This window comes from Narcine bancroftii, chromosome 1 (assembly GCF_036971445.1).
Source record: "Narcine bancroftii isolate sNarBan1 chromosome 1, sNarBan1.hap1, whole genome shotgun sequence".
Taxonomy (NCBI): Eukaryota; Metazoa; Chordata; class Chondrichthyes; order Torpediniformes; family Narcinidae; genus Narcine; species Narcine bancroftii.
In genome coordinates this window covers 485,113,816-485,137,934 of record NC_091469.1, presented here as the reverse complement: position 1 = coordinate 485,137,934, position 24,119 = coordinate 485,113,816, and the positions used below count along the sequence as shown (strand labels likewise).

Genomic DNA, 24,119 nt, shown 5'->3' with positions numbered 1-24,119 from the left:
CTAACCTAAAAAAAGTCACCCTGCATCCACTTAGCTTCCTCCACACAGCTGACCCTGCCCCCCACCTTCGTGTCATCTGCAAACTTGAGAGATGCTGCTTTCTATTCCCTCATCTAAGTCATTATATATTGTAAATAACTGGGGTCCCAACACTGAGCCTTGCGGTGCCCCACTAGTCACTGCCTGCCATTCTAAAAAGAATCTATTTATTCCCAATTTTTGCTTCCTGTCAACCAATTCTCTATCTACCTTAATACCAACCCTCCTATACCGTGTGCTTTAAGTTTGTACGCTAATCTCCTGTGCGGGACCTTATCAAAAGCCTTCTGAAAGTCCAGATATACCACATCCATTGGTTCTCTCTGACCCACTTTACATCCTCAAAAAATTCTATTAGATTCGTCAGGCAGGATTTTACCTTCATAAAGCCATGCCGACTCTATCCGATGATATTATTACTTTCCAGATGTGCTGCAATCGTATCTTTAATAATTGACTCTAGTATTTTCCCCACTACCAATGTCAGGCTAACTGGTCTTCAGTTTCTTGTTTCCTCTCTCCCTCCCTTCTTAAAAAGTGGGGTTACGTTTGCCACCCTCCAATCCTCAGGAACTAACTCAGAATCTAAAAGAGTTTTGAAAAATTATCACGAATGCATCCATTATTTCTTGGGCGACTTCCTTCAGCACTCTGGGATGCAGACTATCCGGCCCCGGGGATTTATCTGCCTTTAATCCCCTTCAATTTACCTGACACAACCTCTCGACATATTTACCTTTCTTCAGTCCTTCCTTCACATTAACTCCTCGGCCCCCTACTATTTCCTGAAGATGAGTTATGTTTTCCTTAGTGAAGACAGAACTAAAGCAGTTACCTTGTATTCCACTTGAACATAGTTTACACGATAAATATCATTAACAATATGTTGGTTTGAAGGTTTAGAGAACTCTCGATAACTCGTCCTGGTGGTGACTTTTCAGCTCCACAGTTATTGAAGTATTTTTGACAATCTCATTTTCTTGTCTTTTAGGGGTTTAGGGGTAGTGGGGGGTGGGGGAGATGGGAAGAGAGGGAGGGTTAAGGGATATATATACCACATATGTATTGTTTATTTTACAATTTATTATTAATAACTATAATTGTGGTTTCTTGAAATTTGTAAATAAAACATATAAAAAAAAGTATCTTGATGAAGGGCTCAATCATACTTTGATGAAGGGCTCAAGCCTGAAACGTTGGTTATGTATCATTACCTTTTCCACATGAAGTACACTGTTTGACCTGCTTGTGTTTTTAATAAAAGAATTGTGTTTGACTCTGAGCTCCGTCAAACATCCAGGCTTGAGCCCTTCATCAGGGTAGGTGAACATCTTGAATCTCTCTCACCCTTTCCTACCCTTGTCAAATGCCTTTCAAATGTTACAAATCTCCCTGCCTTTTCCTCCAGCAGGTTCTCCCCTATATCCATCACCCTCTGAGTGGAAAAAGCTGCCTCTCTTCCCTTTTAAATCTCCCCACCCACTTCATCTTAAGTTGACAGGACCTCGAGGGTGATAATCTCAGGACTGCTGCCTATGCCACGCACCAGCGAGGGTAGGAACAGGAAGTTAAGGCCAAGGGTGCAGCGCTGCCGGGTCCCATCAGAGCCCACCCCACCACCTCACGGGACCGCTCTGGCATCTCATCACTCCAGCCGGGTGGGGAGGTGGGGGGTGGGCGAGAGCAGCACTATTCTGGACATACAAGTTACCCCTTGCCTACTGTTCACTCTCAATTAAACAACGCTAAATACAAGATAGCAGCCACCAGGGCCAGGTCTCGCGTGACCTCCTTGTCGCTGTTTTAGGTGAGCTCTGGCACTTAAAATATTAGCACTGCACCCCTGGTAATGGCAGATGAATGCGTGGCTGAAGAGTTGGTGCAGGGAGCAGGGGTTCAGATTTGTGGATCATTTGGATCTCTTCTGGGGAAGGTCTGACCTATACAAAAAAGGGACAGGCTGCACCTGAACTAGAGGCGAACCAATATCCCAGCAGGCAGGCTTGCTAGAGCTGTTGGTGAGGGGGGTGGGAACTAGAACGCGAGGGCAGAGATCAGGGTAGAAGGGAACCAGGGTGGTAGGGTCGAGAAATAGAAAAAAGTCAAAAATAATGTGCAGGCACGTGAAGAGATGGGGTAATTTACTGTACAGTAGAAATACAGCAAAATCAGTAACAGATACTGGTCTGAGAGCACTGTATTTAAACACCCAGATCAATAGATGACCTTGTACAATTACAGATTGAAAGATATGACATTGTTCCAATCACCGAGACATGACTTAATGATGGATGTGATTGGGCAGGTAGGTAGAGAGGGTGGCGTGGTCCTGATGGTAAGCAATGATATTAAATCACTAGAAAGAAGGGACATAGGGTCAGAAGTGGTAGAATCCTTATGGGTTGAGTTAAGAAAGGCAAGGGTAGAAGGACACAATTAGTAGTTATATACAAGCCCCCAAACAGCTGCCGCGAAGTGGAGCACAAGTTGCAGCTGGAAATAGAAATAGCGTGTCAGAAGGAGAATGTCAAAATAATTATGGGAGATTTTAACAGGAAGGGGATTGGGAAAGTCAGGAAGGTGCTGGATTGCAGGGGACGGAGTTTGTTGAATGCCTGCGGGATGGTTTTTTGGAGCAGCTTATCGATAAGCCCACCAAGGGATCAGTGGCTTTGGATTGGGCGCAGTGTAATGAACCTGAGGTGATTAGGGAATTAAAGGTAACGGAACCCTTAGGGAAGTAGTGATCATGGCATGGATGAGTGGGAAAGGAAAAGGGAATGACAGTGGGATGAGTGAGGAACTGGCCCAAGTGGACTGGAAAAGGGATGGCAGAACATAATTGGAGGACATTTCTACAAGAAATAACAATGGCTAAAAGAAAAGCAAAAGGAAGCAAAAATTAATGGAAAACAGAGGACTGGGAACCTTTTAAAAACTTACAGAACGAGACAAAGAAAATCATTAGGAAAGATTAATTATAGAAACATAGAAACATAGAAGATAGGAGCAGGAGTAGGTCATTGACCCTTCGAGCCTGCTCCGCCATTCAACGAGATCATGGCTGATCTTAAAGTTCAGTACCCCGTCCTCGCCTTCTCCCCGTAACCTTTAATACCCTTATACTGAAGAAATAGATCTAATTCCCTCTTAAGTAGATTTAATGAACCTGCCTCTACTGCCCTCTGTGGCAATGAATTCCACAGATTCACCACCCTTTGGGTCAAGAAATTCCTCCTCATCTCGATCCTAAATGGTTTGCCTATTATCCTCAAACCATGGCCCCGGGTTCTGGATTTTCCCATCCTTGGAAACATCCCATCTGCATCCATTCTGTCCAGTCCTGCCAGAATTTTATAGGTCTCTATGAGATCCCCTCTCAATCTTCTAAACTCCAGCGAGTACAATCCCAATTTGCGCAATCTTTCCTCATCAGTCATTCCTGCCATTCCAGGTATCAGCCTGGTGAATCGCCTCTGCACTCCCTCCATTGCAAGAACATCCTTCCTTAGATAAGGTGACCAAAACTGCACACAATACTCCAGGTGGGGTCTCACCAAGGCCCTGTACAGCTGCAGTAAGGTATCCTTGTTCCTATACCTAAACCCTCTTGATATGAAGGCCAACATACCATTTGCCTTTGTAACCGCCTGCTGTACCTGCATGCTCGCCTTCAGAGACTTGCAGTAAGGTATCCTTGTTCCTATACTCAAACCCTCTTGATATGAAGGCTAACATACCATTTGCCTTTGTAACCGCCTGCTGTACCTGCATGCTCGCCTTCAGAGAATGGTGTACAAGTACCCCTAGGTCTCTCTGCACTTCCCCATCTCTTAATCTATTGCCATTCAAATAGTAATCTGCCCTCCGGTGTATATTACCAAAGTGGATAACCTCACCTTGATCCACATTGTAGTGCATTTGCCATGGATCTGCCCAGTCCCTCAATTTATCCAAATCACACTGGAGCTTCCTGACCCCCTCTTCCGTGCACACAACCCCTCCTAGCTTAGTGTCATCTGCAAATTTGGAGATATTACATCCAATCCCCTCATCCAGATCATTAATGTAAATTGTGAACAGCTGGGGTCCCAGTACAGATCCCTGTGGTACCCCACTGGTCACCGCCTGCCACTCAGAAAACGAGCTATTTATCCCAACTCTCTGTCTTCTACCTGCCAGCCAGTTCTCAATCCACATCAATACTTTGCCGCCAATCCCATGAGCCTTGATTTTGGAAGCGCCAGTCGTTTATGCGGGAAAATAAAAGGAAGTTGGCAAATAACATAAAAAAGGATACTAAGAGTTTTTTAAAAAGTATGCGAAAAGTAAAAGGGACACAGGTAGATATAGAACCAATTGAAAATTATGCTGGAGAAATTATAATGGGTAACAAAGAGATGGCAAAGGAATTAAATGAGTATTCTGCGTCAGTCTTCATTGAGGAAGACCATAGCCATATACCTGATAGTCAGAGGTCTCAGGGAACAGAATTAAGTACAGTCTGGATTACTAGAGAGATGCTGCTTAAGAATATGAATGGACTAAAGATAGACAAGTCTCCCAGACCAGATGAGGGCCACCCACAGTTTCTGAAGGATGAGGCTTTGGAGATTGTGGAGGCATTGGAATTGATTTTCCAGAAATCAATAGGCTCTGGCATGGTTCCGGAGGATTGGAAGGTTGCAAATGTAGTTCCGCTGTTTAAGAAAAGAAGGAGGCAGAAAAAAAGTAAATTATAGGCCAATTAGTCTGACGTCAGTAGTTGGAAAGTTATTGGAGTCGATCCTCAAGGACGAGGTTATGAAATACCTCGAGGTTCATGGCACGATAGGTCCAAGCCAGCACAGGTTCATGAAGGGAAGATCCTGCCTGACCAACCTAATGGAATTTTTTGAGGATGGACAAGGGATGGATTTTCACAAGACCTTCACTAAGGTGTCACGTAAGAGGGTACTTTATAAGATGAGAGCCCATGGAATTATGGAAAAGATATTAGATTGGGTGGACTATTGGCTGATAGGCAGAAAGCAAAGGGTGGCGATAAGGGATCCTGTTCTGGTTGGTTGCCAATTACTAACAGGGTTCCGCAGGGGTCGGTGTTGGTCCACTTCTTTTAACAATGTATATTGATGATTTAGATTATGGATTGAATGGTTTTGTGGCAAAGTTTGCAGATGACACCAAGATGGTGGAGTAGGAAGTGTTGAAGAAACCGAAAGGTTGCAGAGAGACTTGAACAGCTTAGGAGAGGGGGCAAAGAAATGGCAGATGAGATCCAATGTTACGAAATGTACGGTTGTACATTTTGGAAGAGGAAATAAACAGACAGGATATTATTTGGACAGGGAGAAAATTCAAAATTTGTAAATGCAAAGGGAGTTGGGGGTCCTCGTGCAGGATAACCTGAAGGTTAACCATCAGGTTGGATCATCAGTAAAGAAAGCGAATGCTATGCTGGTGTTCATTTCAAGAGAATTAGTGTACAAGAGTAAAGAGATGTTGATGAGGCTCTATGGGGCCCTGGTGAGACCTCATTTGGAGAACTGTGTGCAGTTTTGGGCCCCTTATCTGAGAGAGATATAATAATGTTGGAGAGAGTACAGAGAAGATTTACCAGGATGATTCCTGGAATGCAAGGGCTAACATATGTGGCTCTTAGACTCTTCATTGGGGTGTAGAAGAATGAGAGGGGATCTCATAGAAACATTTTGAAAGCTGAAAGGATTGGACAGAGTAGATGTGACTAAGATGTTTCCCTTGGTGGGTGAATCCAGGATAAGGGGGCACAGTCGTAGAATTAGAAGGTAGCAAGTAGAGATGAGGAGAAATTTCTTTAACCAGAGGATTGTGGATTTATGGAATTCGTTGCCACATACAGCTGTGGAGGACAGATCATTGGGGAGGTTTAAGGGAGAGATTGATAGGTATCTAATTAGTCAGGGTATCAAGGGATATGGGGAAAAGGCCAGAACTTAAAACTAGGCGTGAGAAAAGTTTAGCTTAGATTGGATTTGCAAAGCAGACTCGATGGGCTGACAGAAGAAATCAGAGCACAAGTCAGTCACCTTCCCAACTATCACGCACAAAATCAGTGAACCGGCGCGGACTCGAAAGGCCAACATGGCCTGTTTCCGCTCTGTAATGGTTATATGGTTATATGTGGCCCATCAAGCCTGCTCTGCCAATCAATGTGATCACAGCTGATTTGAGGGTAAGTTAATCTCCCCCCCCCCCCCCCCCGCCTTTTCACCATATCCCAGAATTCAGTGTTTTACAAACCTTTTCTTTCCACTCACATACCACCTTACATCATGGTGGTGGCGCCCTCATGGGTCATTGATGATGGTCTTTATTCCTATGGGCTGTCACATAGCTTATGAGTTCAATCTTGGAAAGTGGCCCATTGAGCGAAGGCGCCTGTCCATGTATTTGTTTAACATGGACTTGATGTTGCTCTCCAAGAACCACACTATACTTCACAAATCAACCAACTAATTCCAATGGCCTGGAAACCATGGCTATTGGAGCTGATGGACTTGTTGCAGCCTTCGTGCGGCTTCACAGCCGTTGAGTTCAAAATAACTTCATCCGCCTGTTCCAGCGCTGAGGACCTGGTTGGATTGTCTTTGTCGGGCAGAGCTCCAGACAACATCACTCTCAGGATCACAGGTCCACACAAACTTCTCCACCACGACAAAGCACATGAAGTAATCCCTATGCTTTGATTCGGTAATTAGTAAGGGATTCCTTAAGGTGGGATGTGGGTGGGAAGGGAAGGTTGAGAATCTCGGCTCTGGATCCAATTGTTGCTGAAATACTTTGCTTGAGAAAAATTGTCATTAGTCCATTTCCTTTGGAGTTCTGAAACCGTGCCCATAACGAGTTAATTTGGGATGATTCAAACAGTTGTTTTCAAACTTTTTCTTTCCACCCACGTACCACCTGAAGTAATCCCTTACTAGTCACTGCTATCTATCGTTGGGGCCTGATGGCAGGTTGTCAGGGGGTGGGAGGAGCAGGGCGGTGACCACAGACCAACTTGCTCACAGCACGAGGTGACAAGAGATACCTGGGGATAGCTGAGAGCGGGGCGGTGGGATCAGTGTGGGGGATGGTCGTTTATCACAACGCCACTCCCTAACACTAATCTCCTCTCCCTTAATATCTGAAGGTCCGTCAGTGACTGTCATGAATACATTCAGTAACTGAGCATTCACACCCTCCTGTGGAGGTCCACACTCAGAACCCTTTGATACACACTTTTTAATCTTAATCATGAATGATCACAAAAAGATATTGTTTATGCAACTGACAGAGTTTAGAACAGTGGATCTCATCATTTTTCTTTCCACTCACATCCCACTTTAAGTATTCCCTATGTCATCGGGGCTCTGTGATTAGTAAAGGATTGCTAAGATGGGATGTGGGTGGAAAGAAAATGTTTGAAAACCACTGTTTTAATCGTCCCTCATTGACTCGTTATGTGCACGGTTTCATAGCTCCAAAGGAAATGGGCCAATGACAATTTTTCTCAAGCCAAATATTTCAGTAACAATTGGGTCTAGAGGAGAGATTCTCAACCTTCCCTTCCCACTCACATCCCACTTTAAGCAATCTCTTACTAATTACAGAGCCCCGATGGCATAGGGATTACTTAAGGTAGTAATACGAGTGGAAAGAAAAAGTTTGAAAACCACTGCCTTAATTCCCCAACTCTGTAGAAATCTATTCATCCTTGTCGTAAAAATATTTACTGAGGTCGCCTACCACTGCTTCAACGGGCAGTGAATTGCACAGATTCACCACCCTATGGGAAAAGCAGCTCCTCCTCATCACTGCCCTGAATCTTGAGGCCGTGTCCCCTAGTTCTGGTCTCCCTCACCAATGGAAAGCAACTTACCTATCTTTAGTTTTACCCTTGGCAAAAGACTGTGGCCGTTAACTTTGTGTGTGCCCTGTGAACGAAGGCCCCCTTCAAACTCCTGCACTCTGGGGAGAAAAGTTCCAGCCACTCCAGCCCTGCTACATCAGTTCCAGGTGCTAGAACACACCCATTCTCATTCTTTTGGTTATGCCCACCTCTCTCCCCACCTCAGGACTCTGCTCAAAGTTTATGGTCCCTCTTCCCTGTGAAGCAGTCAAGTTTTGGATTCTTCCAACATTAAAAAAAACTTAAAATATATTTATGTCATGTGAGGTGATAAGAAAACAAATTTTACTTACCCGTATATACCGTTATATGAGACAATCTCAAACAGGTGCACAAAATTTCACCTTAAAATTGGGTCGTCCTATACACAGGGCCTTGCCATCGCCGCTGTCTTCTTGCCGGCTCCGACACAATCTCACGCATGCCCCATTAGTGTGAAGTCTCAGCACTTATGAAGCAAGGTTAGCAGAGCTGGGACCTTTCTCTTTAGAGCGTAGAAGGATGAGAGAAGACTTTATAGAGGTCTACAAGATTATGAGAGATATGGATAAGGTGGACAGCCAGTGCCTGTTTCCCAGGGCAGGATCAGCAAACACCAGAGGACAAAGTGAAGGGAGGAAAGTTTAGGGGAGATGTCAGGGGTAAGTATTTTTTTACAAAGTCGTGGGTGTCTGGAATGCCTTGCCAGGGATGGTGGTGGAGGCATTTAAGACTCTTAGACAGGCTCATAGATGGAAGAAAAATAGAGGGTTTAGCACATTTTTTAAGGACCGAAGGTCCTGCCATGTGCTGTAGTGTTCTGCGTTCTATGCTCCTCTGTGGGGTCCATCCACCTGGTTCGACTGCTGTCGATTCTGGACAGCCTTTAAACAGCCTGTAACAGGAGCCGAAAGTGGTTTATTTTAAAATCTAAACCTTTAAACGATCATTTGTTGTTAAAATATTGTTATTTGCTTTTAACAGCATCCACTGGTCAGTGGAAAGTGTCAGATTTGAGGGGGGGGGGGTCATCTGATACAAAGGGTATTGCTCAAAACCAACGTTTTAGGTGGAAATGCCATTGTTGTCCTATACAGAGTCGTCCTTTACAACAGCATTTACAATAAATCAGCTATGGTCCTCAGGGGTGCCTAGGGCTCCACACTGAGAATGGCTGCCCTTCCCACGTGGTTGTGCACTTGGAAGCCTCTGTCAAAGAAGGCCGTGGGTTTAGCAACGCCCGCGCTCTCTGGCACACTTGGTGAAGGATACTGGTCCAGGCGCTCTCTCTTGTTCATGCTGGACTCCTTCTTCTTGAGTTTGCTGAGGCCTTCGATCCAGTGCCTGGCCTCCTTTGCGTCGGATGCTACCAGGTCCAGGTTCTTCTTCCTGCCCTTGAAGATGATGGTGAAGCAGCGGTCAGTGGGGATCTCCATGGCGTACCGTTGCATGCCCTCGGACTGGTGGCCGGGCCTCACTTCCTGGATGTCGTTGAGCGAGACTGCGGGGCGAGGGTAACGAGGAGAAGGGGAGCAGAGAGGAGGAGACCGGGTCAGTGAGTGAATGATCATAAAAACACAGAAATGCTGGAGGAACTCAGCAGGCCTCTCAGTGTATAAAAGAGGTAAAGGTACATAACCAATGTTTCGGCCCTGAGTCCTTCGTTAAGATATGAGCAAAAAGCAGGCAGGTTCCCAAATAGAAAAGCTGGGGGAGGAGGAACAGGTAAGTGCCATCTGACTGCAAAGTTAAAAAGGTAAAGGTTCCATTATTGTCACATGTTACTACATTTAGAATGTAAGATACATGAAAATCTTTAACTTTGTCTACCGTAAAGAAGACAAGACAGTCCAGCGCCCTTCACAGAAGTGAGGCCCCAGCGAGGAACAAACTCACGACCCCCGGTTTACAAGACCAGTGCTCTAACCCACTGAGCTATTGGAGTGTAACCTGACAGAATAATGTTCTTGGGTCCTCGGTGCAAAACACACAGGAATGCAACCAGACATACAGACAAACAATATGGATGCAGGACAACTATTCATATTTCAGATTTATTGTCAGAGTACATACAAGACATCACATACAACCCTGAGATTCTTTTTCTGCGGGCCAGGGAGAATTACCACTTATTGGTAGTGCGAAAAATAAACTGTACACAGCGTAAACAGATAATAAATGTAAACAAACTGCAATTCAGAGAGAATTTAAAAAATCAATAAAGTGCACAAGTCAGAGTCCTTAAATGAGTCCCTGAATGAGTTTGTTGTTGGGGAGTCTGATGGGGAGGGGGAGCAGCTGTTCCTGAACCTGGTGGGGCAAGTCTTGGGGCACCTGCACCGCTTTCCTGATGGCAGCAGCGAGAACAGAGCGGGGGCTGGGTGCTTCACCACATATGCAAATAAATAAATAAACATTGCTTCATGGATATGAGTCTCTTGAAGGGTCAGGGTGAGGTGTTCCTTTGGTCGTTCAGCATTCTCACTGCCCGTGGGAAGAAGCTGTTCCTCAGCCTGGTGGGGCTGGCTCTGGTGCTCCTGCATCTCTTCCCTGACGGGAGTAGCTGAAAGGTGCGGTGTGCAGGTGGAAGGGGTCCTCGATGATTTTGCGCACCCTCTTCAGACAGCGATCCTGGTAGATCACGTTGATGGGGGGGAGGGTGGGGGAAAGGAGACTCCAGTGATCCTCTCTGCCACCCTGAAGGTCCTGTGGATTGACCTCCCATCCATTTCTCTGCAGCGACCGCGCCGTGCTGTGATGCAGCCGGCCAGGATGCTCTCGATAGAGCTCCCTGTAGAAGGTTGACCTGATGGTGGCCCACTTCAGTTTTCTCAGGAAGTGCAGTTGCTGTTGAGACGTTGAGAGGAAAGGTGACAAGTGATTGGGGAATGGGGGGTTGGCTCTGTGAATGGAGAGCTGGAGGGAAGAGAAAGGGAAAGAGAGAATCAGGGGAGGGGGTATTAAGGGAAATCGGAGAAGTCGGTATAAATGTCGTCTGGTTGGAAGTTGCCCCGACGGAGTAAAAGGTGTTGCTCCACTAATTTGCATGCGGCCTCAATCTGCCAGTGCACGAGACCATGGGCAGTGAAGAGAAAGAGAGAGAGAAGGGGGCAGCAACTGCAGCAACAGTTCCCCGAGTTCCCCTACCCCAGGCAGCATTCAGCTGTATATCAGGGTAACTGAAGAGCAGCCACCACTGACAATGGAGAGTGTTTCTGGTCATACACAGGAGTACAGGGCACAAATGCACTGAAATTCCTCTCGCTTGCTACAGCTTCACAGGTATGTAAAATACACCAAAAAAAAACAATTAGTATAAATTTGTTTAACAAAGAAATGGAAAAAAAATGATGAAACAGACCTAAACTCCTCACTCCCCTTCCTACGGTCCTTCTCCCCGTCCCCACCTCCAACTATCATCTCCCACCCTCACCTCCCCCACGCACTCCTTTTGTTCAGACATCTCTCATGTTACCCCACACCATGATGAAGGGCTCAATCCCGAAATGTTGGTGATGTTTCCTTTTACCTTGGCTACATAGAGGCCCTGTTTGACCTGCTGAGTTTCTCCAGTATTTGTGCTTTTTTTTCACTTAACTACTGTGTCAATAGAATCCTGTGTTTTACTAGGGACATATGTAAGATGGGCATTGATGATATGAGAAAATTGGAGGGTTATGGACTGTGAGAGAGGTTACATTGTTGTAGAGTAGGGGATATGGGTCAACACAACATTGTGGGCTTAAGGGCCCATACTGTGATGTAATGTTCTATATTTTAATAGATAAACTTTCACAGTTGCACAGGTGAAAAAATAAACTGACTTTGGAAGGTCAGCTTGAAGGTATGGTTTGTGGATAATGGTGCGATTCTTAACAGTGTAGACAGTTTAGACCAGTGGTTCTCAACCTTTTTCTTTTCATTTACATACTACTTTAAGTCATCCCTATGCCATCAGAGCTCTCTGGTTAGTAAGGGATTGCTTAAGCTGGGATGTGGGTGAAACATAGAAACATAGAAGATAGGAGAAGGAGTAGGTCATTCGACCCTTCGAGCCTGCTCCGCCATTCCACGAGATCATGGCTGATCTTAGAGTTCAGTACCCCGTCCCCGCCTTCTCTCCGTAACCTTTAATACCCTTATACTGAAGAAATAGATCTAATTCCCTCTTAAATAGATTTAATGAACCTGCCTCTACTGCCCTCTGTGGCAATGAATTCCACAGATTCACCACCCTCTGGGTCAAGAAATTCCTCCTCATCTCGGTCCTAAATGGTTTGCCTATTATCCTCAAACCATGGCCCCGGGTTCTGGATTTTCCCATCCTTGGAAACATCCCATCTGCATCCATTCTGTCCAGTCCTGCCAGAATTTTATAGGTCTCTATGAGATCCCCTCTCAATCTTCTAAACTCCAGCGAGTACAATCCCAATTTGCGCAATCTTTCCTCATCAGTCATTCCTGCCATTCCAGGTATCAGCCTGGTGAATCGCCTCTGCACTCCCTCCATTGCAAGAACATCCTTCTTTAGATAAGGTGACCAAAACTGCACACAATACTCCAGGTGGGGTCTCACCAAGGCCCTGGACAGCTGCAGTAAGGTATCCTTGTTCCTATTCTCAAACCCTCTTGATATGAAGGCCAACATACCATTTGCCTTTGTAACCGCCTGCTGTACCTGCATGCTCGCCTTCAGAGACTGGTGTACAAGTACCCCTAGGTCTCTCTGCACTTCCCCATCTCTTAATCTATTGCCATTCAAATAGTAATCTGCCCTCCGGTGTGTATTACCAAAGTGGATAACCTCACATTGATCCACATTGCATTTGCCATGGATCTGCCCAGTCCCTCAATTTATCCAAATCACACTGGAGCTTCCTGACCCCCTCTTCCGTGCACACAACCCCTCCTAGCTTAGTGTCATCTGCAAATTTGGAGATATTACATCCAATCCCCTCATCCAGATCATTAATGTAAATTATGAACAGCTGGGGTCCCAGTACAGATCCCTGTGGTACCCCACTGGTCACCGCCTGCCACTCAGAAAACGAGCCATTTATCCCAACTCTCTGTCTTCTACCTGCCAGCCAGTTCTCAATCCACATCAATACTTTGCCCCCAATCCCATGAGCCTTGATTTTGGAAGCCAGTCAGTGGGAAGGGAAGGTTGAGAATCACTGCTCTAGACCCAATTTAACTGAAATATTTTGGATGAGAAAAATTGCCATTGGCCCATTTCCTTTGGAGTTATGAATCCGTGTACATAATTAGGGATGATTAAAACAGGGGTTTTCAAACATTTTCTTTCCACCCACATCCCACCTTAATCAATCCCTTACTAATCACAGAGCACCGATGACATAGGGAATACTTAAAGAGGGATGTGAGTGGAAAGAAAAAGGTTGAGAACCATTGGTTTAGATGGTTACAGGCCCTCAAGTCCTTGCCCCCACCCCCCAAATTATAACCCATTAACCTACACTCCTGGTACATTTGAACGGTGGGAGGAATCCAGAGCTCCCGGGGAAAACCCAAGCAGACATGGGGGGACACGAGCAAACCCTTTACAGACAGTGTAGGTTTTGAATCCTGGTCCCTGTCGCTGGCGCTGTAACAGCATTGCTCTAATGCAGTGGTTTTCAAACTTTTTCTTCCCACTCACATCCCACCTTAAGCAATCCCTTACTAATCACAGAGCACCGATGGCATGGGGATTACTTAAGGTGGCACGTGAGTGGAAAGAAAAAGGTTGAGAACTCCTGCCCTAATGGCTGGTGGGTGAGACCAGAACTAGGGGACATAGCCTCAAGATTCAGGGGAGTAGATTTAAGACGGAGATGAGGAAAAACTGTTTTTTCTAGAGAATAGTGAATCTGTGGAATTTTCTGCCTAGGGAAGCAGTTGAGGCGACTTCATTAAACATATTTGAGGTTCAGTTAGATAGATTTTTACATAAAAAGGGGAATTAATGGATATGGGGAAAAGGCAGGTAAGTGGAGTTGAGTCAATAATCTTATTGAATGGTAGAACAGGCTCGACGGGCCAGATGGTCGACTCCTGCTCCTATAATAAACTGCAGGCATTGCCATGAAATCTTTTAATGATGAGGTGAATAGTGTTGCATTTAAACATTTTATTTCTCCAAAGAGGATATCTTGGGGTTCAGGTCCTTAGATCCCCCAAAATTGCCGTGAAACTTGATAAGGTGGATAAGAAGGTGGATGGTGTGTTTGCCTTCGGTAGTTGGGGGATGTTCTACCGGGATCGTGGTCTGAAGAGGGCACGCAGAATTATTGAGGACTCCTTTCATTCCGCACACAATATCTTTCAGCTGCTCCCATTGGGGAAGAGATACAGGAGGATCAGAGCCAGCACCACCAGGCTGAGGAACATCTCCATCAGTACCAGAGCACCACAGGGCTGCGTTTTTAGCCCCCTGCTCTACTCACTTTACACCCATGACTGTCTAACTCAGTACGACAATAACACCATCTACAAATATGCTGACGATACCACAGTAGTGGGTTGTATAAAGGAAGGGGATGAGTCGGCATATAGGAGGGAGATTGAAAACTTGGCTGAATGGTGCACCAACAACAACCTCGTATTCAATGTCACCAAAACTAAGGAGCTGATTGTTGACTTCAGAAAACTAAAGCCAGAGGAATAAAATCCAGTGATCATTGGGGGATCAGAGGTGGAGACCCGTGAGCACATTTAGGTTCTTGGGAGTCACTATCTCAGAGGATCGTTCCTGGACCCAACACACCAATGGCGTCGTGAAGAAAGCACGTCAGCACCTCTACTTCCTCAGGAGTTTGCGGAGGTTTGGTGTGACATCTGAAACCCTGGCAAATTTCTACAGAGGTGTGGTAGGAAGTGTGCTGACCGGCTGCATCACGGTCTGGTATGGGAACACCAATACTGCTGAGTGTAAAACCCTCCAAAAGATAGTGGACACAGACCAGGACATCACAGGAACCCCCCCACAACTATCAAGAACATCTACAGGGAATGTTGGCATCAGAGAGCAGCAGCGATCATCAAGGATTCACACCACCCAGCACACGCTCTGTTCTCGCTGCTGCCATCAGGAAAGAGGTACAGGGGCCACAAGACTCGCACCACCAGGTTCAGGAATAGCTGCTCCCCCTCCACCTTCAGACTCCTCAACAACAAAATCAATCATGGATTCATTTAAGGACTCCTTCTTGTGCACTTTATTCATTTTCTTTTTCTTCTCTGTTTTTCTTATCTGTTTATAGTTCTTTATTTGTTTACATGTTTACGTTTATTTTTTGCACAACCAATTAGTGGTGATTCTGCCGTGCCCGCAGGAAAAAGGAATCTCAGGGTTGTATGTGACATCATGTATGAACTTGGACAATAAATCGGAAATCGGAGCTTCTTCCCACGGACAGAGAGAATGCTGAATGACAGAAGGAACTACTCACGCAAACCATCTGAGACTCATATTGATGAAACAATATTTATTTATTTATTTGTATAGGTGAAATACTTGTCCTGCATGTATTGTTTGTCTGTATGTGTATTATGTCTGGTTGTGTGTCTGCGTGTTTTTCACTGAAGACCGAAGAATGTTGTTTCGTCAGGTTGTATTTGTGCAATCAAATGACAATGAACTTGACTTGACATGACATGGTTGGGAGGGGTATAGACAGGTATGGTCCAGGTGCAGGTCAGCAGGACTAGGCAGAATAAATAGTATGGCACAGCCCAGAAGGACCAAAAGGCCTGTTTTATGGTTGCATGGAAAAAGACTGTGAGGGTTCATGTCATCTGTGCCTCTCAAACCTCCTATGCTCCAGGGAATAAAGACAGCCTTGCCAATCCTTCCCTATAAATCAAGCCGCTCAGTCCTGGCAACATCATGGTGAACCCCCTTCCAATTTGGGCGGCACAGTTAGCGCAACGCTGTTACACCGCCAGCAACCAGGAATGGGGTTTGAATCCTGTGCTGTCTGAAAGAAGTCTGTACGTTCTCCCCGTGTCTACGTGGGTTTCCGTCAAGTGCTCCAGTTTCCTCTCACCGTTCAAAAGGTGCCTGGGGTTGTAGGTCAATTGATGTAATTGGGCTCTTACTCCAAGACGGCCAGTTACCGTGCTATATGTCTAAAGAATACATTAAATTAAAAATATTTTTAAATTTATCGGTGTCCTTCCTGTAGCTGGGTGACCAGAAGTGCACGCGGTACTCCAAGTGTGGTCTCCCCAGTGCCTTGTACAGCTGTGCTAGGATGTCCCAACCTCTGCAACTTATTCAATGAGCGCAACCGTCGATGGTCAATGAAGGTCGCCTCCACGCACCAGTGACCCATGCTCATGGGCTTGAGCTCAAGGACTTTCTGACCAATGCGTCGATTAGCGACGGCTCGGGGCAAGGGATTCAGGCCGACGGTGAGATCCCAGGACTGGCTGCAGAATGACCAGGGGTACAGGGCAACGGAGAGAAAATTGCAACTGCTGTAAACTCAAGGGTGGTTCGGCATGCAGAGGCACCCTCCAGGAACAGGAAGAGCATGCCGAACATTTATCCAAGGACAAACAGAGCATTCCCGGTGGGAAATGGATAAAATAGACCAGAGATAAACCAGGAGCCATTCCCCAGCTTGACAGTTTTGCTATTTAAAGGGGAATTGCACTCTCAAAATATCACCAATACCCTTTTGGCCCTTCAGGAGCAATATAATACATGTAATTTGCTGGAAGCACTCAGTGGGTTGGGCTGCATCAATGGGAGAAAAATGATGGTTGAAATTTCAGGCCAGATCTCCTCCCTGAGAGTGCAGAGGGGAGATAGCCAGTGCCTTTGGCCCTCAGCTAAACCACCTGAGCGTGGTCCATCTCTATCTGACAGCAGACTTTAATTAAAAACTCAGAATAGTTGGCTTGTCAGTTAGCTGTTTACAGCGCTAGCGATCGGGACTGGACCGGGTTTCGAATCCTGCGCTGTCTGTAAGGAGTGTGCACGTTCTTCCCGTGTCTGAGTGGGTTTTCTCTGAGGGCTCTGGTTTCCTTCCACTGTTCAAAAATGTACTAGGGGTGTAGATTAATGGGGTGTAAATGGGGCGGCACGGACTCGTGGGCTGAAATGGCCTGTTACTGTGCTGTATGTCTAAATTTAAAATAAAAAAAATGCTGGAGGAAATCAGCAGGTTTTGCAGCACCCATAGGAGGTAAAAATATATAACGAACAGTATATACCCCTCAAGCCCGAAACATCAGTGATATTTCTTTACTTCCTAAGGAAGCTGCGAGACCGGCTGAGTTCCTCCAGCATTTCTGTGTTTTCCCTACAATCGCAGCATCTGTGGTCTTTTGTGTTTTGCGGAATTTAATTGTCTGTTGTCAGGTGCACCAATGTATTGTGTGAAGCTTTATTTTGCATGCTATCCAGGCAGTCAACCCATGCTGAAGTACATTGTGCAATAATAAAAATGCAGGGTGTGGTGTTACAAGGACAAGGTACAGGGTATAGAGAAAAGTACAGGTTAACAGTGCAAGGGCATAATCTTTTACCAATGAGAATCTGTTTAATTTTATTTTTAAATTTTAACAATACAACATGGTAGAAGGCCACATAACTCTGGTGAGACCACACAGAGCATTGCGTTCAGCCCTGGTCACCTCATTACAGGAAGGATGTAGATGCTTTGGAGAGGGTGCAGAGGAGACTTACCAAGACATTGCCTGGATTGGACAACATGAGTTTGGGCAGCACGGTTGGCGTAGCGGTTAGTGCAATGCCTTTACAGCGCCAGCGATCAGGACTGGGGTTCGAATCCCATGCTGTCTGTAAGGAGTATGCATGTTCTCCCCATGTCTGCATGGGTTTTCCCCGGAAACTCTGATTTCCTCCCACTGTTCAAAAAGTACTGGGGGGTGTACGTTAATGGGGTGTAAATTTGGCGGCACGGACTCGTCGACTGAAATGACCTGTAGATCTAAATGTTTTTAAAAATTGTAAACATTTAAATTTTAAAAAATAATTTAATTACATTTTATGAGGCAAGTTTGACAGAGCTAGGGATTTTCTCTGGAGCGACGCAGAATGAGAGATGACTTAAAAGAGGTCTATAAGATTATGATGTCCTTAGGGTGGACAGCCAGCACTTTACCTGGGGCGACCATTGCAAATACAAGAGGACATCTCTTTAAGGTGAGGGAAAGAACATTTAGGGGAGATATCTGAGGTAGTTTTATTTATACACATAGAGTGGTGGGTGCCTCGAATGCATCACTGGGGGTGGTGGGTGGAGGCTGCTACAATAGGGACATTCAAAATTCTCTTATTTAGGCAATGAAATGAAAATAGAGGGACGTGGATGAGGTAGGGAAAGGTGGGATAGTTGTGCTGTAGGTTTACAGAGGCATGACATCGTGGGCTGAAGGGCCTGTACTGTTGATCTAATTTTGAGAAGGCCCTGCAGGCCCAGGAGCCTGTACCGCTGAATTGCACCCGATTAACGCACCAATCCAATTAACCCCACACGTTTTTAGAATGTGGGAGGAAACCCACGTAGATACGGGGAGAACATACAAATAAACTCCTGACAGATAGCGCTGGACTTGAACCCGGGTCACTACTGCTGTAACAACGTCACACTCACTGTGCCATTTAACAACAAGCAAGGGGCTCTCCTTGAGTCTGGACGTTTATGTTTTTAATCTGGTGTACCTTCTTCTCGATGGAAGGGAAGGGTGGGAGGTGGGGTGGAATCAGGTCGGCTCATATGACATGTTGGGAGCTTTCCCGAGGTAGGGGAGTGGGTACAGGCAGAGTTGGCAAAGGGTTGGGGGGCGGGTGGAGGTGTGTGATGGTCTGAGCTAAGTTTGTTACAAGAGAAAGCAGCATTCTGAGCTCTTTCTTGTATTATCTTATGGCTCCCGCCTGTGGGTTACTGCTCAAGTATCCCACTGACGCAATGTTTAAGGAGGAAACAAGAGTTGTTTGTAACTGATAGCACAGAATGGCTGGCACAACAAGCCCAGATAATGACACATCCTGACTGTGTACACTGTCAATTGGTGCTGTGATTAGGGCAGGCAATCCTGCATGGTTTCAACCCTCCCTCCCAGACCAACCCTTCTGCTAACAACTCTGAGAACATTTTGGGAACTTAATTTGTTTATATCCACGGCCTCCTGGATGAGTCGACTTGCCTAGATAGCGCGCCAAATTAAACTTTCACCACATCTCAGAGCATCAAATTTATTATCATCTGATGACTCAATCCCAGAAATGAAAGGTTTTCATACGAGGAACGTTTGACAGCTCTTTGTCTGTACTCGTTGGAATTTAGGAGAATTGGGGGGGGGGGGGGGGGGGGAGAGAAATTAACTGAAACATTTTGAATGTTGAAAGGCAAGGACAGAGTCGATGTAGAAAGGTTGTTTCCCGTGGTGGGAGAGTCTAGGACAGGCGGGCACGACTCCAGGATTGAAGGGCGTCCACAGAACAGAGACGTGGAGGAACTTCTTCAGCCAGGGAGCAGTAAGTCTGTGGAATTTGCCATCACAGGTGGTTGTGGGGACTAGGTCATTGGGTGTATTTAAGGGAGAGATTGAGAGGTTCTTGATTAGCCAGGGCATCAAATATTATGGGGAGAAGGCTGAGCAGTGAGGCTGAGTGGGAGAATGGATCACCTCATGATTAAATGGCAGTAGACTTGATGGGCTGAATGGCCTATATCTGCTACCATATCTCATATACAACTAGACGAAACAGCATTTCTCCAGATCACCGTGCGTACACATGATAATCCCATACTGTATATACATAAAGATACAATTTAAAATAACTATATGTAAATATTATGGGTTGATTGATTCGGTTACAGGGTGTCATTCATCAATCTCACAGCCAGCAGGAAGAAGTTATTTCCTAGCCTGATGGTCCTGATTTCGATGCTCCTGTCCCTCCTTCCCGATGGGAGTGGGCTCAGTGAAACGGAGGGAGTAAACTGGGAGGGAGCCACATGGGAGACTGCAGACTTTGGAACACAAGGCTTCATTAATAGGGAGATTGAGCTCAAGAGTCAAGAGGTCATGTTGGAACTCTACAAATCTCGGTTAAGACCACACTCAGATTATTGTGTTCAGTCCTGGTCACCGCATTATAGGAAGGATGTGGAAGCTCTGGAGAGGATAAGATAAGATAACCTTTTATTGCCATTGCCCAAGAACAGTGAAGTTGAGGACACATCCTGACCATGCTCACATACATCAAACAAATAAAATATAAAAATAACAACACAGTAAAACAATACAGTATTCCATGTTTGGCGGAGTTCAGCTCACGTATGGCTCTGGGGTAAAAACTGATTTTAAGTCTGTTTGTCCGTGATTTAATGGACCTGAAACGTCTACCATAGGGCAGTTGTTCATACATATGATGACCAGGGTGGTAAGAGACATTCAGGAGGTTGGCTGCTCTACTAAGGCAGCAAGAACGGAATAAATCCTCCAAAGGGGGCGGAGGAGATTTACCAGGAAGTTGCCTGGATTGGGAAACAAGTCTTCTGAGGCCAGGTTAGCAGAGCTGGGACTTTTCTCTTGGGAGTGTAGAAGGATGAGAAGAGACTTAATAGAGGTCTACAAGATTCTGAGTGGCATAGATAGGGTTAGGCAGCCGGTGTTTTATTCCCATGCCAGGAATAGGAAAGACAAGGGGATATCTCTACAAAGTGAAAGGAGGGAAGTTTAGAGGAGACATCAGGGGGAGGTTTTTTTTTATGCAGAGAGTTGTGGGTGCCTGGAATGCCTTGCCAGGGATGGTGGTGGAGGCTGAAACATTTGGGGCATTTCTCAGACAGCCACATGGATGGAAGAAAAATAGAGGGTTATGGGATAGGGAGGGTTTAGTATTTTTTTTAGGAAGGAATATAGGGTCAGCGCAATATTGAGGGTGAAGGGCCTGTACTGTGCTGTAGTGTTCTATGTTCCCACTGACCTGCACCCAGTCTATATTCCTCCATACCCCTCCCATCCATTTACCTGTCCAAATTCTTCTTAAATGTTAAAATTGAGCCCGCATTTACCACCTCAGCTGGCAGCTCGCTCCACACCCCCTCCGCACTCTGTAAGAGGATCCCCCTCATGTTCCCCCTAAACTTTTCCCCTTTCACCATTAACCCATGTCCTCCGGTTTGTATCTCACCTACCCTCGGTGGAAAAAGCCTACCAACATTTACTCTATCCTCCTTATAATTTTAAATACCTCCATCAAATCTCCCCTCACTCTTCTATGCTCCAGCAAATAAAATCCTAACCTGTTTAACCTTTCCCTGTAACTCAGTTCTTGAAGTCTGGGCAACATCCTAGTGAATCTTCTCTGCATTCTTTCAATCTTATTGATATCTTTCCTGTAGTTAGGTGTCCAAAACTGCACATAATACTCCAAATTTGGCCTCACTAATGTCTTATACACTTTATCATAACATCTCAAACAGAAGCCGATGGAAAGAGGACAGGGTGGGAACCAATCCTGACAGTAAATAGGTCTGGCACAAAATTCAACACCGGCACCCTCATCTACCAAAAGAAGGGTGAGGAGAAGGATATCAGGAATTGGAGATCTACTTCATTGCTAAACGAAGACTACAAAGTCCTGTCAAAGGCCATCGCCAATCAAGTCAATCAGCTCTGGAACAGGTGATCCACCCTGACCAGACCTGTGTGGTTCCAGGCAGAAAGTTCTCTGACAGCCTCGCGCTGCTCAGGGACACCATCGCCTACGTGCAGGACACGGGGGTGGGTCAGCTTCGACCAGGAGAAGGCCTTCAACCAGATTTCATACACTTACTTGATAGATATACTCTCCAAAATGGGTTTTGGGGAGGGAATTTGGAATTGAATCCAACACAGACATTTGTAGTGCAGTCCAAATCATCGGGTGGGTGACAGATAGCTTCCCCATTAAATCTGGAGTTAGGCAAGGGTGCCATGTGTCCAGTTTTATTTGTGTGTTGTATAGAGCTCTTTGCCACAGCCATCAGGAAGGATGAGAGCATGAGGAGTGACATTGGCAGGTAGCAGGGGCGCCTAGGTCAAGGCCTCCCTGTACATGGACGACGTCGCAGTCTTCTGTTTGGATACGCAATTGGTCTGGAGATTGACCAGCATATGGGGGCAATTTGAGTCTGCATCGGGCGCCAGGGTCAACCAAAGAATAGCACAGAACACAGAAAAATTACAACAGAACACAGGCCTTTCAACTCTCAATGTTGTGCTGACCTAAATATTTCTAGCAAGACAATGCTCTTTGGTAATTGGCCTGACTGGTGCACAATCCCTTTATCAGACTACTTGGTTTGGAGGGGCTGAGGGATGCATTAAGAATTGAATGGAGTGGATGGCTAAGGTCCACCAAAAATTGGGACTGTAGGCGCAGCGCTCTCTCTCGATAACAGGGAAAAGCTTGGTCATTGGGTGTGAGGTGCTCTTGGTGCTGCTGTTCATGGTGCAAGTGTGGCCTACCTCTGCCTGGACAGTCACCAGAGCCGTGTTCCGATTCATTTGGGGCTCCAGAATGGACAGGGTGAGAAGGAGTGCCACGCACAAGTTGCTGGAAAACAGGGGCAAGGGTGTACCCAACGTGGCCCTCGTCCTGATGATCATCTTCATGTGTGGCTTCATCAGGCTGTGCATGGAACCAAGGTATGAAGGCACCAAGTGTCGCTATGCGCTGAGGTTCTATCTGTCCCAGGTGTTGCAAAGGATAGGCCTGGCCCCACAGCCCCACGGTGTTGCACTACCTATCCTTCGTGGAGACGTTCTTCCAGGACAACACTTTCTACCACAGCTCAGTGGTCAGCACAGAATGTCCTGCAGAAACTGGGAGAGGAGGACTCGACGGATCTGGTGGGATGGTTCCTGGAACAGTCCGTCTACTGGCAGAACACCTCACTGCCAAGGCTCACTAACAAGCACCAGCACTCGGCCTGGCTGGCAGTGAGAGGGGTCCTCCCGGTCAGATCTTTCCTGTACGACCGAAACATCACCCTTCACGCACGCTGTCCGCAGGATGGCTGTGGTGGGGCGGAGACCACCGCCCACCCCTTTGCCGAATACAGATTTGCAAGAAGGGTGTGGAGAGGGATGGAGGGAGCTCTGTCATGGTTCATCTCCAGTGACAGCATGACAGAGGGTTCTCCCTGATTCATGGACTGTTCCCGGGGACCCCCTCTGGGTCTGACATCCAGAACTGCTGGAAAACCATCAACTTGGTGAAGGACGCCCTTTGGTCAGCCCGAAACCTGCTGGCCTTTCAGCAACACCGAGATGTCAGTCGGGGAATGCTGCCGACTGGCACATTCCAGGCTGCAGGATTACGTGCTGTGGGATGTGCTGAGGCTTGGTGCAGCCAACGTGTGGGCGCTGTGGGGAAGGAGCACTGTTTAGACCTCCCATTACTGGGCTCTGAGGGGCTGACACTGAGGGGAAGCTTCTTAAACCAACAGAGAGGGGGGAAGAAACAACAAGGTGCCAAGGGGGTGGTGACTGAGTATTAAGGCAACGATATTAAACATCGATGAGAGGACTGACAAAATGTAATAAGTTTCTGAACAAATTTTCCTGTAATTAAATAACTAACACTACATAAAAGTTTGTAAATATCTTACACAATTGGACTGAAACTCTGAATGTAAAGTTTTGATCTTTTATTGTACATAATTTATCGCGAACAAAGTTCATTTTTGGGAAAAAGAAACACCGCGTCTGTCCAGGGTAGGAGGAGGATTTTGGTCCCATTCCCTCAGCTGCTCATTTAAAGGAGCAGGTCAGTGCCCGTGACCCGGGTTTGAATCAGCCTCTGCCTGGAAGGAGTTTAAACATTCTCACTGTGTCTGTTCCAGGTTCTCCGTCAGGGAGGTTTTCTCTGCAAATGACGTGCTGAACAGAACTTCACTCAGTCATCACTTCTGCTTCTGAAACCTGCTTCTGCACAGCCTCCCACAGCAAACGTGTCCTTGCAGCTCAATAAAGTCGAACCTGAACTCATCCAGGGGTGGGGTGTAGGCAGGAGGGTGCGGGCTCTTAAGCCTGTGGGTTACCCAGTCTTCCTTTCATGTGCCTACTGCACTAGGACTGCTGGGGGGGAGGGAGTGCGAGGAGAGAGAAAAAATGAGAGAGAGAGAGACCGAGC

General features: G+C 46.2%; 1 protein-coding gene across 9 annotated transcripts in view; it reads right to left on the bottom strand.

Annotated features, from left to right (window-relative positions):
* Window positions 1-24,119, bottom strand: part of plcd1a (phospholipase C, delta 1a) — a 243,269-nt gene that overhangs the window by 56,427 nt on the left and 162,723 nt on the right. For all 9 annotated transcript variants that reach the window (XM_069914931.1, XM_069914936.1, XM_069914934.1 and 6 more), the window contains one exon: window positions 9,224-9,452. In XM_069914931.1, coding sequence (XP_069771032.1) covers window positions 9,224-9,452 — 229 coding nt within the window. The remainder of the gene's footprint in view (window positions 1-9,223; window positions 9,453-24,119) is intronic.